We start from the raw sequence: 16,263 nt of genomic DNA, 5'->3' as shown, positions 1-16,263 counted from the left end.
CCAGGTTGGCCGATGTTGGGGCCTGTGTGGCAAGTCTTCTGGGAAGGGAACGAGGGAAAGGTGACTCAGCTGTGGCCCCTAGAGATTTAGATAGTCTGCCTTCTGCATAACTCTCCGCACGAAAGACAGCATACCGGTCGACCACAGCGCCGTTTGCAGTTGCAAAATTTTTCAAGAATTGCTGTTTCAAAAAGTTATTCTTTGCTTTCCCAACTCGGTTTTTTTTATGTTGCAATTCGTTCTGCGTTTGCGCAACTGCCTCTACCAATTGGTGCTTGTGCGGCACTCCGGCACAACGCAGGTTCGACGGGAAGTACGAAATTTGCAGTTGTCACTCGGCCTACAGCACACTGTATGCCGAAACTAATCCAGTAGCTGATCATGTGACTCTAAATAATCCTTCCAAGTTTCCGTAAAGCCGTCGGAGCAAATTTTTAACTCTTTGTTTTTTCTCGCCGAAAGACCGCAGATGACGCGCAGCAGACGACAATGCGCAATAAGGGGGTCATCTCGCCGACCACATGGTCACAGTTTTTTTACTACTGTTGCTTTGAATGCATAGTAAACACTTGCAGGTTGAACAAATTAGGCTCCTTCAGCACAACAAATTTATGTCAGCTCCCAGTTACCATTTTCTGCCCAGGTCGTCGGGCGGTGAAGCACCTGTGTAGTTTTTTTTGTCACCAACAGATGGCGCCGTTGTACAGAAAAAAAAATCCAAAACAGTGAACCAATCGTAGAATCACTTTTTGATGCATAGGGCCTATGGGGAGTTTCGCAACTCCTATATCAAGTAACTCTGGTCTATACGGCGTTCGTTCATCAACTCTGGCAACCCCATGACGGGCAAAGGCAAAACTATGTTCTGCTCCACACGCACTCCAACGGTGGTTCGATAGAAAAAAAATGCAAGCAAATGCCTAGTTTTGCGGGATGCCACTGTGAGTTTGCCTAACACTGTTGTCTACCGGACATGAAGCGAGGCCTACTATCTGATCACTTTTGACTCTGCGCTTGAGGTTTACCCTTTAAGCGGTGATAACGCGTTGCAGTGTCTGGGACCTAAGCTAGATAACTCCGCATATTGTAAATTTCCAGATATAGCACAACAACTTCGTTCCTGGTTCGGAGTACGTTCCAGTGTACGGTAGAACGCCTAATATAGTAGATTGGTAGATTATTATTATTATTATTATATTATTATAATTATGGTTGTTATAATTATTGTTATTATTATAAGAATTCCTTATTCTGAAGGGGTTACTGAAGGTCTCGTCATGGATGGAAAAAGCAGTGAAGGAAACGAGGACGTCGACATTCTTTTGGGCATCCCCATGGTGCTTTGCGAAAGTCCACAAGGACATGATGGTCTCTTTGGGTGGTCTGGCCCAGAGGAGGCAATGCCCTCTCCTGGAGGGTCCTGATGTTCGGCGGAAGATTGGCTTTTCTCTCCGCCAGGATCCCCGAAATAAATAAATTAAACTTAGCTGTAAGGGGCTGGCAGAGGCTGTCGTGGCAGCCCTCTGCCAAACGGCCTTTCTGGCTGCTCCAAGTTTGCTACAAAAGGCAATTTTGCCTGCTCCTAGGACTGCTTTCAAACCCACGCACCCTGTTCTACCCCTGCGTTAAGAAACCCTCTTGGCTTGTACAGCCGTTCCTCATTACATAATTAAAACATCGACCAGAAGGAAAGTTTGGCATCCACCTCAATGCAGCCGCACGGCTACAAAGAAAAGCTGCACAGCTTTCTCAGAAACTTCGCAGTTGAAGAAAAATTCGTCCTGGTCCAGGATTCGAACCCGGGACCACCGCTTCGAATCTGTTCGAGTTGTTGATCAATTTGCCCTCGTGCTACAAACGACTAGCCTCTGGTTAGCTCAGTTGGTAGAGCGACTTCCCCGGTTACGCGGTGGTCCCGGGTTCGATTCCTGGACCAGGACGAATTTTTCTTCAACTGCGAAGTTTCTGAGAAAGCTGTGCAGCTTTCCTTTGTAGCCGTACGGCTGCGTTGAGGTGGATGTCGAACATGCTTGATTCATGCTGATGCTGTGGCCCCATCTCCGCTTTGTGTGTTCAATGAGCTTCGTTGGATTGGAACAAGTTTTCCCCCTCGAGTTCAAGCTAATAAGATCCGACAGTATAATAGAACATGGCATACCGACCTGTAAAAAGCTGTTAGAATACATAGTCATGTCAGAACCACAAGGGCTGTGCCTTTCAGTGGAACAATTGTAAATGGTCTTTTGCCACAGCTGTAGTTGTAGCTTTGTGAGCTGTCTCTATTGGAAGAACGATTGGCCAAGTGGGAAGCGTTGCAGTGGTGATGTGCCATGCATTTTAGTGGCCAGCCTTTAGCGACAGGCGGCCACGTGCAAGTGGTTGGCAGCATGAGTTTGGCGTTGCGTTGTGTGTTGATATTATGCATTCATTTATGCATTCATGTTATGCAAGGGTGAAAAAAAAAACACCAAGAAGCCCTATGCCGGCGTGCGGCTCTTTGCTAGGGAACTGCTTTGGTTGGTAGATGCATGCAATGCTGCTTGTCCCTAGGTTTGCTTGGTTGATGCCATTCATGCATTTGGCCCACCGTGAAGGGCATTACGCAGGCAACAATCCAAAGGTCGTTTGAACTGTGGCAATGCGCGTCTAATTATTTTTTTCGTTCTGGGTTGTTTTGCCATTCACAGCGATATTGTCTTTAATGTCCACCAACTGGGAGAACTGGGAATTGTAATTGCAGTTGTGGAACACTCAGGGATATGTACTTCTACCAATGATGGGAACCAGCCTCATTTCCTCGCACAGTGTATCCGGCAGCGGTGCCAAGGCAACATCCAAATTGGATGCGACGCACACTGGGTTTTGTACGTGCTTCTGCTCAGTTTGCTGAGGACTCAACTTGACCCTACCTTGCGTTCTCCTTTCCAGCAAAATGGAGCTTAGTCACTCGGGACAATCCGTACAACTAGGGCAGTTTGGGAACCTGGGATTGGTGGGCAGCATGCTTAAAGGGACACTAAAGGGTGGGAACAAGTTGGCCTGTGTCAATAGAATTCAGTGCCGAGAGTCTAAATACACCATTCCCGCAACAAGCAGTTGTTTAATCGGGCAGAAAATGCACGAAACGAGAACACAGCAGACGACGCCCCGTACGCTTTTGGGTACTACCATTTGTGACGTCACAAAAGTGGTTAACGGCGAGAGCTCATTGAAGAAGCATCTATAGATGTTTTTCTCTAAAATAAACAGTTTCTAAGTGGTTGGACACGTGGAATTAACGTAAATAAACGCTTTCCGTGAGCTCATCGTACCGGAAAAACACAAGACTACAGCTTTTTTACGCTGCGAGGCAGGCTGTTTCCCTCGCTATTCAGTCAGCTATCATGTTTTCAGTTTCATTTTCGAAAAGCATTGATGCACAACTAGCGAAGTCAATAGCCTGCGACTGTGAGCGCCCGAGCTTCTTCAAGCAATATGCCCAGCAGGAAGTGGCCAAAGTCCCTTCATTAGAAGCGACAAAAGGAACAACGTGCACTGCAGGTGATTTAAGCGAGCCGCCCGAGCTTCCCATCTCCTGTCCTCTGCACGTGGGCTAGTAGGGGTAGGAGGAGGAGTAACACTTTGTTTAAAATATTGCTATCCTTAAAGCGTGCCTGGTTCAAACTAAATTGCCCCTTAAATGAACCTACTGCAAGTGGCTAGCTGACCGATCCACCCATTCACCTCAAGCTGCCGTTGCTAACCTGTAAAGCGTGTGTCGCTCTGCCCTTGTTATTTTTGAGCCAGCTGGAACATGGTGAAGCGTGTTTGTTTTACACTAGGTTTGCGCCGCGGCAGAGGAAATGAATATGGGATGGCTGTGATTGCCAGACGGCGTGAAGGGAAGGCGCCCTCCCGAAGGACGCCAGCTGGGATGCTGCACTTGATACTCGAAACGGCGCTTGCTACTGCAAAATTGGCTTTGTCGCAGTCCTCCAGGCTCCATGCTCGGAGCGGCTCGCTGGGGTCTGGGATGCTGGAGTAGGCGGGCATACCAGCCGCTTGAGAATCTAAAGCCGTTTGTCATTCCGTCGGTTAAAAATCATAAAAGTCCAAGCCAGCCTCTGTGGCCACAGAAACGTTGCTGTAGTCGGCCATGGCTTGGAAACGTAAAAGCTACCGATGCCAGCGTTTGCGCTCTAGGCCGCATCAGGGCTTCACTCCCATTTTGTGACGCAATGGCTACGTCACAAAAAAATGAAAGGGAAGCGGGCGAGAGAAATGCTAGCTTTGTTTGCTTATTTCTCAGCAAATAACACAACCTTGCTCACTGAACAAAAGCTGAGAGAGAGAAGAAACTTTAATGAGCCAAAATAAATTGTGGGGTGGCTTCCTAGTCCGGAAGTTCATGGGCAGTCCTGGCTCTGTCCACTCGGTCAACCAAGATCATCTGGTTGTCGAGGCTCGAGCTGGACAACATGCTCTCCCACTGCTCACGGGAAGGGTTGGGAATGGGAGGAAGGTCGGGGTTTCGGTCGCACTCCCAGGCGATGTGGTAGAGGGTGCCTGAATTGCTGCAAAACGCACACTCCGGGGAGTATTGTGTGGGGAATGGGTGATTTAGTCGTACTGGATTTGGGAATGTGTTTGTTTGAATTCGTCTTAATTTGTTTTCCTGCATTTTAGACAAACTGCGTTGGGTGGGGGCAAGGTCCTTCTACCTAATCTATAATATTGCGTTATTTCCTGGAAAGTCTCAATCGGCGTTGGACTGAGCTCCTTCTCTGGGGCCCGGTTAGTAAGAGCACGGGCCAATGTGTGGGCTGCGTTTTTGCCCGGGAGATCGGAGTGGGCAGGGGTCCAGACGATTCTGACCGTGCGAGAGGGAGGGGTTTTGCTCAGGAGGCGCAGTGCTGTTGAAGAAACTGCACCAGCCGCGTAGCTTCTGCATGCCGCTTGACAATCGGTGATTATCGTAATCGCGGTGGTTTCTGTTCTATTTCTGGCTCTGTTATGGCCAAGGCAATCGCCACTTCTTCCGCTTCCGGGATAGAACCGGTCTTGGTTGTGAGACTGGTGAGTGGTTGATCCCTTGAGGTAACCACTGCAATCGCTGCTCCTTGGTAAGGCTGGTATGGGGCGGCAACAGTGTACACTGCTGTGGAGTCTTTAGAATACCGCTTGTCGAGGGCCGCTGCTCTGGCTTTTCTCCTCCCCTCATGATGGTCTGGGTGCATATTTTTTGGGAGGTTGGCGACACAAAAGCTGAAAGAGTTGCGAAACGTGTGACCTTTCAGTTGAAACAAATTTTCATTCAGCTTTTAGTGTCCTTCTTTAAGGGTGAGCCGGAAAGGAAGGCCTATGATTGGGGGAGGGTGGCACTCATGGTGGGTACAGATGTGAAACGAGGGGCTGCCAGTGGGTCTCACTCAGTCACGGGGACTCGTGGATGGGAAGACCGGCAGGCAGTGTGGCTGCGTGTTGGTACCGGGGTAGCATTTCGGCTGGCGTACCTGCAAATTTTCCCGCCATTTTTTCGCGGGGCTACCATGGTTGCCAGACCAGGAATGCCCTCCCCGCTAAAAGAGCGGTTGCAGGTGGTCGCCAGTTTATGTGACACCTTCGCCTAATGTACCAAAGCTTTTTCTTTCTTTTTTTTTTTTCTCTCTTCGTTCGCTGCCTCCTTCCTCCCGCCTTCCCTCCCTCTCCCTCCCTTTATTTCTGTTGTCCCAGCGCCACTGGTTCCTCTCCGCCCGACTCACCGCGCGTAATACGCGCGCGTTTGAGGCCTGCGTGCGCGCAGCATTCGCTGTGTTTATTGTTTTTTTGTTTGCTTGTTTTGTTTTTATCACATTCGAAGCTACAAAAGATTCATGCATGCCGGTTCCAGCAGCGGCTGTGTTGATTAGCTCGCATCATACACTTGCGAGTACTGCAAACGTATTGGGGCCCGTAAAGCCCGCGGATATGTCAGTCTGCTCTGCTTACAAACCCCTGCGCTCTCGCGCCGCTGGCTCGGGCTATACCGAGTAGCTTGTTTCTCAACGCTGAAACGAACCATTTGGTGATCGTTTTCTGACAGCCCCAAGAAATGAAATCTGTTCATCGCGGAATATCCCCAAAATTTTTGTCGCGCGCATGTATCGGATTTGTTTTTCGGTAGGGTGCGTGCATTGCGTGTTAATGTTACTGTTAACGTATAACTCGCACATTAAAGTGCGTCATGTGTGTGTGTGTTATGCTCCATCACGTGCTAGCTTTGTCAAAGTCATGCCATCGATAAGGGAAAAAGAACTCCCACCTCCCCTCGCGGGAACCCCTGTGTAGATGTGACACATAGGGGGTTCACGTTGCAGCGTTGGGCAGCGGAGGAACGGCGCTGGAACGATGGAGCGGAGCGGCGCAGACACCATGTTTTATAGCACGCATAACGGTGAGGGGACGTGCCGGCGCCAGTGCGTCTGCCGCGGCTATGACACAACACAATCCAACACTATCCACTTTAATCCAATCCAAGCCAATTAATTCGAATCCAATCCAATGCCCCTCGCGAGAGAGTGTTCGCTATCGGAGAGGAGAGGGGGTGAGCGGCGGAGAGCACAACTCACGAGGCGAAGAGAATGGGGGAGGGGCGGACGCCGACAACAATGCCGACGCCGGATGCAGGGACAAGGCGAGTGAATGAGATGCAGTCGCATCTAAAAAGTCGAACGAGGCATTATGTGCCTGTGCTGGTGGCTCTCCAGGTGCCAGGGGACCCTATCACCGTTTCAGTTGAAAATTGCAGCCGAGGCTATACAGGCAGAACTCGTGCCCTGCAGCCTCATTTTCTCTTCGAGAAGGAAGCACGAGGGAAGCACGGTGGGATGAAGGGGGAGCAGTGTGACGGAGGGCGACACCGAAGGCAGGGTGCGGTCTGTAGCAGTGCTGTGGCTTGAGAGGAGTGTCGGAGAATGAGTGCCATCTCCGTGAGTCATTAGAACTGCCGAGGGGAAAGCAGGGCCTCCACGATCGGCTGCTGCCAATCGCGGAGGCTGTGGGGAAAGCCACAACGCCTACACTTCACAGAAAACAGGGTGCTGAAAGAGCAAACACATGCTGGCGCACAACGCTAACGCACGCACGCTACCGAAAAACTTATCTGTTATTTGCGCATGTAAAAAAAAAATTGCGGATATTTTGCAACAAATGGACTCCAAATTTCTTGGGGCCGCCATTATTTTTGTGCATGTGCAGTGCGCTAAACCCCGTTTTTCTCTTTTCTCTTTTTTTTTGATCTCGATACTACTAGACGTTCTGCCCCGCTCCCCCACCCAGATGTTCTTTCTTCCCACTCAGCGAGATCCGGTCTTGGTTCCAAGAGAGTGGAGATCGGTGACAGGCAATGTTCCCAGTCATTCGGACACCTGATCTACCGAATGAAGAGAGAAAAGCGAACGAAAAGAGAAAAAAAAAGAAGAAAGAAAGAAAAAGCTTTGGTACATTAGGCGACGGTGTCACATAAACTGGCGACCGCCTGCAGCCGCTCTTTTAGCAGGAAGGGCATTCCTGGTCTGGCAACCATGGTAGCCCCGCGAAAAAATGGCGGGAAACTTTGTGGGTACGCCAGCCGAAATGCTACCGGTACCGGAGGGCAGTATTCCTCCCCCCCCCCCCCTCCCCCTTCCCCTGCTGCCCCAGGTGACGCCCCTGTGCTTCAACAACTCGGACGACTGGTCACCCTCTCCCTCTTCCTCCCCCCACCCCAGGTGACTCCTTTGTGCAACATGTCGGGCTGCCCCAGCCCGTGCCTCAACAAGAGCTCGGACTGCCTGAGCCTCACTTCCCAAGTGCTGGAGCTCCCAGGTGAGCGCACCTCTCTTTACCAGGCTTTGCCACCACCTCTGTCACCCTGGTCTTCTGACAGCACTTCAGTGGTCGTCAAGTGCCTTGTCCTCATGCTTGGCACGGAATTTTCATCTCGTCGAGTTTTCAATCCGATTCCGAGGCTCTTACTTGCCACACAGGAATTCCTACCGGTGTTGCAGACTCTATCTGCAGCTTACGGTTCCACAGTAGCGCAAACCACCCTCCAAGCAAGCTTTAAAGGGGCACTGACACAAAATTTTGAAGGCGAGATAACGTCGGAGATAGATTGGTGGGAACACATATACATCATCTGCAAAATATCAGCGGCGAATACAGCCTAGAACATATTTAAAATCAATTTTGAAGTGTGCGAAACGCAACCGAGCAGCCAGCAGAGGACCACGCGCAATTGTAAATAAACAACATCCAAACACGTCACGAGTTTGTGTTTGCCGCTTCCGCACTACCGGCGTTTTACGCGGGCTCGCCCGGCTCGCCGCTCCAATCGGAGGGCCGGAGGGCGGAGCTTCTGCTCTCGAGAACGAACGACCCGATCGTTGGCGGCGGAGGCGCCGTGATTTCGTAAGCTCATCGGGCAGCTGGCCGCGACCAAAGTTCTACAGCGATTCCAGGCACTGTTTCTATGACTGTTTATTACCATTGGATGCGAAAACGCGCCGGAGGCACGAAAAGCTCACTGAGCTAGCCGCACGGTCGCTGTGCAGGCGGCGGCCACGGCCGCGAAGTGGCCCAGGCCGGCGCAGGTAGCTCGAGTGATAGCTTGTTACCGCTGCAAGAAATTGTCCCAAAGTCCCGACCATAGTGGCTTACATGAGAAAGGAGTTAATGATGCGATGGCGGGTTGCATTAAAAATTGTCATCTGCACCGCTTACGAGAGCGGCACTCGAATATCCTCCGCAGTGCTGAGCCGAACACATCTGTAGGCGGACCTGTAGGCAGACCGGCCGGCTGCTCCCAGCGCGCGTCTTGCCACCCACCGTCTCGAGCGTCGCGCGTCGTCTTTAGCCGCGGTAGCATTTGCACTCGCAGCGCCTGCGTCACATCCACGGTCGCTTTTTAATTAAGCGCCTCACGAGATCAGTACGTGGGGGCATTCGCAGAAACTGCCGTCGATGCGGATTCGACAGTGCTACGGCGGCTCTGCTCTGTGATATCCCTACGACGGTCACGTGGTCAGCTTTGTTCACACAAAATCCACAAAATCCATCGTTTCGCGGCACTCGCTGAAACCGAAACTGCGACTGGCCGCATTTAAAATCCCTCTAATTAAACAACCGTCGCACGCTGAAGCAAATGAGGTTTCTACAGGTTATAAGTAGGTCACTAGCTACTTATCGCAACGAAAAAAACAAGATGCTAAATTTTTGTGTCAGTGCCCCTTTAAGAGCAATCTTTCCCCCCGTCCCTCATAGACACCGCCTTCACTTTTCAGGAGCTCCAACGAGCATTTGATTCTCTGCACCACAACACTACCTCTGGCCGGAACAAAATCACGTGCAGGATCCTGATGAACCCTAAGTCAGTCTCTCAACTGTCTCTTCCAACTCATGTCGACCATGTCTGGGACACTGGATTGACCCCCTCGTCCTTGAAACATTCTGACATTGTTTTCATCCCAAAACACGAAAAACCTGCACTAAAGACAATCTTGGACGCATTCCTCTTACCTCGTGAATAGGCAAACTCCTAGAATGCATAGTGCTTACCTGCCTCAAAGGGCACATGGAACACCACTGTGCTTCCACTGCCCCAAACCGGCTTCCCTCAGAACATTTCAACACAGCTTTGCAAATTCCTGAGCTCCTCCCAACTTCACAGCCTCCTCACCCTCAACCTTCACAAAGCATTGACTCAGTATTACATGCGACCATGAGCTGAATGTACAACTGTATCAGATCCTTTCTCTCAAACCGCCCACCGTCCCGGGATCATCAGTTCCACCTTTTTATTTAGCCCCTGGCACCTCACAGGGCTCAGTCCTTTCTCCATCCCTTTTTAACCTGGCACTAGGCCAACTGATCCCCCTCTTTGTCCCTGTCCCCACCTCTCGTGCTCCATCTATGCCGATGATATTTCACTCTGGTCCCCACGTAGTAGCCCAGCCAAACTCATAGAAGCTCTTCAATAAGCATGTATGGTCATCAGGGTTCGTACAGGCTTCAAAAGCGAAAATTCAAGGGTTTTCAAGAACTTTCAAGGACCAGAAAACACATTTTCAAGGTTCCCATCTAATGTTTTATCTGGGATTATTTATAACCTTTCAAACACAATGCGAAAGTTTTTTATTGCGCAATACCTAAGCACATTAGTGCACATTTAGATTGGTGCTAACAGGTTCGTAAATGCTCCCCCAGCTTTATTTTTTTTATTTCATGGCGGGTATTTACAGGTTTTTCTTTTTTCTTTGTGTTTTTCTCAGGCTGTTTGATTTCAAAACTTAGTTAATGTTGCCTGCATCTCCTGCTTTGTCAGCAACAGTATCAGCTGGAGCAAGTGTTGCTTCAAGGCAGGGTGAACTATGTGCACGTCCACCATTTGCACGTAAAAGCAAACGTAGATGGAGCGTATCAGGCACCGACTAGATTGAAGATGCAAGATAGACATCACAAGCTCGCTTTCACTGGATTGTATCATGATATGGATTGGATTGACGAGTGCCTGCTCCCAATGTTGCCTTGTAATAATGAACATCCACCAAACTTGTAATTTCACGCAATACACTGAACCTTGATTGTTACAATGTTTCTTTGTATTTGATAACACCTAAAATCCATGACAAACACTTTAAATTCTTGTGAAAAGGCCGGGCCATTGATTCTCTACGGAAAAATCGAGGGTATTCAAGGACCATTTAAAAATTCCAGGACTTTCCAGGCCTTGAAATTGACACTTCTATATTCAAGGGTTTTCAAGGTTTTCAAGGACCTGTGCGAACCCTGGGTCATAAACAATCATGTTCGCTCCATAGGTCTCCATCTCCCCTTGCAAATCGGCCTTCATTATCGTTAGCTAGAACGGCAGAACCCCTGACCATGACCTGATCAACATCTCTATCAATAATATCCCAATTCCCGAAACGTACCCACTAAAATTATCGGTCTTACTTATCACTGCCCTTCTAAGTGTAGTGATAATCTGTTATGCATTCATGTTATCACATTGTGTTATGCATTCATTACACAAATTGAGCAAGTGACTCACCTCCTGCAATTCGCCAGTGTGGCTTGCACGAGCAACACATCCTTTGCATTGTAGATGCTTTTACCATGCCCTGCACACTGTATACGCTGCCATACCTGCATCCCACGCCCACCCAACTAACCAAACTAGAAACAGCTATCTGTAAGCTTTACTGCATAGCCCTTGGTGTGCCCCACTACACACCCGCTACCCATTTTATCGAGACCAGCATATATAGGTAACACTATCGAGGAACATACTCACATGCATAAACAGGCCCATCTTCAGCGCCTTCTGAACATCTTACCAGGGGCGTACACTCCTGTAGAAGATCACCTGCCCTACCGCGTTGCTTCCCCCAATCGCGAAAACTACCCTCCTTGGGCCACGTTTCCTCGTCTCCGCATAGAACCCTTCCAGGCATACCACCCGCGTCTTTCTACCCTGTAAAGACCTTACCAAGCATGTCTCCTTCCTACAAGAGCAGGGATCGGTGGTGTACTTTACAGACTAGGGGCATTTTTTTTTACCTTAACTGGTGCAGATTAGTGCAGTGTCGTGCAGGCCAGTGCGAAGTGCTACTGGGAATATCAATTAGTAAAAAAAAAAAAAATGAACTTATGCTGCACTGCTTGCACCAGTGCAGCCAGTTCAGGTAAAAACAAATGCCTCTCCTGTTTGCGTAAAGAAAAAATGAAGCCAGTCATGGCAGGATGTATTCTGGATAGAGCTCAAAGGCATCTAGTCATTCCTGTCGTCGTCACCATCGTGCCTGAAATTCCTACTTGGATGATTTGTTCCAAATCTCTTAAATTCTCCCCTTAGGGGCACACATTAGTCTTCAGCCATTTGATTTGATTGGTTGTAGGGTTTAACGCGCCGCCGCAACGCAGGCGATGAGGCGCGTTGTTGTGGAGGGCTCTGGATTAATTTTGACCACCCGGGGATCTTTAACATGCGCCGAAATCTCATACACACGGGCGTTTTTGCTTTTCGCCTCCATCAGAAAAGCGGCCGCCGCGGCCGGGAACCGAACCCGCAACCTCGTGCTCAGCAGCGCAACGCCTTAGCCACTGAGTCACCGCGGCGGGTCTTCAGCCATTTAAGAAATGGGCGGATCTAGGGGTTGTGCCTCTAACATTGCTGCCAGGGCAGTGAACGGCGGACAGTTCACAATGGCTTCAACTTCTATAAGTAGAGTGTAATATTTAGCATGGCAAAAACAGTTGGCTTTCAGAACCTTTCTCAGTGATTCCGCAGTTCTTGAAAATCTTTCCCTGTGTTAACCCACCAGGTGGCTTGTTCGGAGTTGAATTTGTAGTGTATTTGGTTTTCTCAGAAATATTCTAGGAACTTCAATTTTCTCTAATATATTCGAGCACTTTCTCGTCTTTTATAGTGTTCCAAATGTTTTTTTTTTTTTGTTGTTGTCTTTCGAAGCTCTTTTAAAACTGAGGCTATTGTCCGTACGTACTGTCTTGCAAATTCTCCTTGTTGCGATAAAACAATGAAATGCATCCAGGAAGTCTGGCGCAGTATTACTGCAAACAAGCTTGAGGCGTAATGCTCACTTGACAGCGCGGGCAAAGATGACAGTGTAGTGTTCCTTTGCGCTATCTCCTGTAAAGTCAACTGGAAAGTCCTGTAAAGTCAACTCCAATGACGCTGAATGGCTCACATTTAGTTACTCGGTTTCTTGGTTGAGGGGATTGCTCATTGGCTTTGCTGCAAACGTCTTGCAGATTAACCCCTCCCTTTTCTTACCACTTGACAATTTCCAGTAATTCCGTATCGTTCTCGCAGCTGCACCAAATTGTCCTGAATGGTGGCATAGAAAAATACAGTCGAACACGGATATATCGAACACGGGTATATCGAATTATTGTCTATATCGAACTCATAAATTATCCCCTTGAAAATTCTGTGTAAAAGTATAGGAATTCGTACGTTTATATCGAACCGTATTTTTCCCGAGATTGGGTATATCGAACGCCGTGCGAGCTGGAAGGTGCTCTTCGGCGGTCACTGCACCGCCGATTGAGGTTGAGGAGGATGTGGAGGAATGCGCGGGCATGGAGAAGACTGGCTCGCGGAACTAATCCCCCCTACCGGAACGAATTTGCGCTTTCCCAGTCGGGCCCCGGTACCGGCCGCCGTAGCGTTAGCGGACGGAGCCCGGTATGCTAAATCTCTCTAGGCACACAAGCCCGAACGCTCAGAAAATGTGACAGTGCGAGGTAGGGATGCCCCGACTGCGCACGTCCTTTTTTTTTTTTTTCGGCTGCGTACGTTCCCGGATTGCCGAAAAAGAATTTTTTTTTCTCTCTCTCTCTGGGTCTGTCTTCCCCCGATATCGTCTCGGGAAAGGGAAGAGGGAACGAAGGCGCTGACGGCATCCTCCTTCTTTTGCATTTTGCTGCTGTTGCTGCTGTTTGGCAAGTTGTCCCGCACCTTTCGGAGATCACTGTTTCTCTCGGAGATGACCATCGCGAGCGCTTTGTTGGAGTCCGTTCAGAGAGCCTTGGAATTGTTACCCTCAAAATTATTGTGGTACGTGCGCGCTGTTCTTCTTTTGCGTGCGTGTGGTGCATGGTGTGCGAAGGCGCAGCGTACTGCTGGAATTTTCTAGTTGTGCAGCCTCGAGAAGATCGAGACCAGCATCTTTAATTACATTTCCAGGACGAAGAAGCAGGCCAAGATCAGCGATTTTTTTTTTCACGGAAATAAAGCGTCCTGTTGCGTCGTGAGTGTGGAATTAGTTGTCATTCTTGAATGCGACGATCGATAAGTGATCGTCTGCCGTAGGTGAGGTCTCAGAGCCTATATTTTTATATCGAATTTTTCATATATCGAACTATTTCGCGATCCCCTTGGAGTTCGATATACAGTGTAGACCGCTTATAACGTATGTCGCGGGAGCCACAAAAATCCGCACTATAAGCGGTACCGCACTATAACCAAAACACGCGCGAATTCCACCAAATCGCCACCTATCTCTCAAGTCAACCTATATTTATCATCACTCAAACGCACAGCACTTAAAAACGAAGGCACGGTCTATATTTCGCGTTATTTTTAACATCAGCCGCTGCTGCAGGGCAAAAGCGCAGTCTCACAAAGGGCGAGCGCGGCTTTAACTTCTGTTGTGTTTGTTTTGAGACCATGGCTGCGTTTTTAGCGTCTATGAACAGATGCCGCAAGACGTGATAAGAACGCCAGCAGGATTTTTTTTTTTTTTTTTTTTACCCCACCTTGTGTTCACGATGCCGAAGGCGGCTGCTTATCATCGCAACGGAAATCTTCGGCTTCGCGCGGCTCGAATGTTCGGAAAGGGAAAGAGCGGTGGCTTATCAGCAACAACGTTCTAAAGCGTGAACCGCGTGGTAGATTTGGTATCGCGAAAACGTGCAGTGCACGCCAGCGCGGATACAACTGGCGTGGTGTGGGCGGCGCGGTAAAAGGCGGCAACATGGCGTCGGCACTGGCCGTGAAGCGGTGCAGGCAGTTCCAGTAAGTTCCAGTGACCGCTTCTAACCGCTCGCTGAAATGCCGCACGGGGCGCAAGCGAAGATGCTCATGCAAGAAAGGAGCTAATAATGTGGGCGAAAAGTGGAATATAAACTGCCATCCACGCTGCTTGTGAAAGCGCCCATCAAAAAATACCGCGGTGGTAAGCCTAAACATCTCTGGCGCGGCTAGCCGGCTCGGAGCGCTTCGAATCTCCCGCCATTAGGTACGCGTCTCCCCATTGGTGCAAGTCGTCAGGCTCCTCCCACTGCCACGCGAAGAAGCCACCGCGAGCGCGGAATCGTCGACACGAGCACGAAAAAACAAAACAAACAAAAACTCACGCGCAACGCTGATGTGCACGATTCGTGCGCGAAAACGGGCCATGCGGTTCACGATTAATAAAATGAACTTTCCGCGCGCGGATGGGTAGACTGTCGCTATCTTCCGAGATGCATCAAGCAAGGTCAGTTGTGGTTATCAGGTACGCACGAACTAAAGGGTGCCTATTTTTTTTCTTTGGGTGTCTACGTTAGAGGAGGGCAAGGGGTGCACGCTGCGTCAGATGGCCGATTTCATCCTTTCTTTTTACTTTTGCAACCCTAAAACGATGCCTCAGCTGCAGCGGTCGATCAGCAGACCCGCCGAAAAACCGCACTATAAACGGTATTGTGCTTCGGCCAACCGCATCTTAAGCGGTATGCTTATGCATTGGGTTCTATGGGAGGCAAACCGGGGGTCGCAAAAACCCGCGTTATATCCGGTCCCGCACTATAAGCGGTTACGTTATAAATGGTCTACACTGTATCCGTGTTCGACTGTAGTTGGTGAGCGGTTTCAATGATAATGTTGTCAATTTGTTAAAAGTACGGTGGGGTTCTGCTCGCTGGTTGCAACGTTGGAACCTTGTGGCTGCCCTCTTGCTCCAGTCAGGTTACCCTCATTTTGGTTGGGCGCACGAGGTCGCGGGTTCGATTCCCGACCGCGGCGGCCGCTTTTCTGCTGGAGGCGAAAAGCAAAAACGCCCATGTGTACGAGATTTCGGCGCACGTTAAAGATCCCCAGGTGGTCAAAATTAATCCGGAGCCCTCCACTACGGCGCGCCTCATCGCCTGCGTTGCGTCAGCGCGTTAAACCCTACAATCAATCATCTTGGTTGGGCAGAAATTTGGTTGGGCAGAACCACTGATCACTAGATGGGTCAAATATCGATGATGCGGTGACTGTCCGTGGATTTATAAGTACGAAATGTCTCTACTTTTTAATTCTCACACGTGTGCATGGTTTTCCTTCAAGGTTAATGGAATTATGGGCGGACAGCATTACCCAAGCTGTGAAGTTGAGAGACCTTGTCATGCTGTTGATCCTGTACAAAGTAAAAAAAATGAAAGAAGCTCACACTAACCCGCAATACTTGGAAGGTAGCAAAGCAGTACGCAACCTTCATTCCCAACCATTACGACGGTTTAAGTCCACGATTGCAACCGATTTGCTTCTCCTTCGCTGCCGCAATGCCCTTTGCATTGTTGCCATAAGTGTGAGCTCTCTTCATTTTCTTGGAAGTGATAATTATTGGATGTTGCCTTGGAGGGGCGGACACTATGACGTGTCGTTCTCGTTCCGAGCAAGTGTTGCCGCGATTACATCGAATGCTTGAGTTTTTCTCTTTTTTGGGGAGAGGGGGGGTGGCAATCTTGGCCATCTCCCCTAGTGAGTATGCTGGGCTT

The 16,263-nt window shown here is 49.4% G+C and overlaps 1 protein-coding gene across 2 annotated transcripts in view; it reads left to right on the top strand.

Annotated features, from left to right (window-relative positions):
* Positions 1-16,263, top strand: part of LOC144140917 (uncharacterized) — an 80,954-nt gene that overhangs the window by 42,459 nt on the left and 22,232 nt on the right. For both annotated transcript variants that reach the window (XM_077672414.1, XM_077672415.1), the window contains exon 8: positions 7,728-7,824. In XM_077672414.1, the coding sequence (XP_077528540.1) occupies positions 7,728-7,824 (97 nt within the window). The remainder of the gene's footprint in view (positions 1-7,727; positions 7,825-16,263) is intronic.

This window comes from Haemaphysalis longicornis, unplaced genomic scaffold (assembly GCF_048455015.1).
Source record: "Haemaphysalis longicornis isolate Haplotype H1 unplaced genomic scaffold, Haemaphysalis longicornis Haplotype H1 scaffold_56, whole genome shotgun sequence".
NCBI lineage: Eukaryota > Metazoa > Arthropoda > Arachnida > Ixodida > Ixodidae > Haemaphysalis > Haemaphysalis longicornis.
Note: the sequence above shows the minus strand (reverse complement) of the source record. Positions and strands in the feature narration are given on the sequence as shown.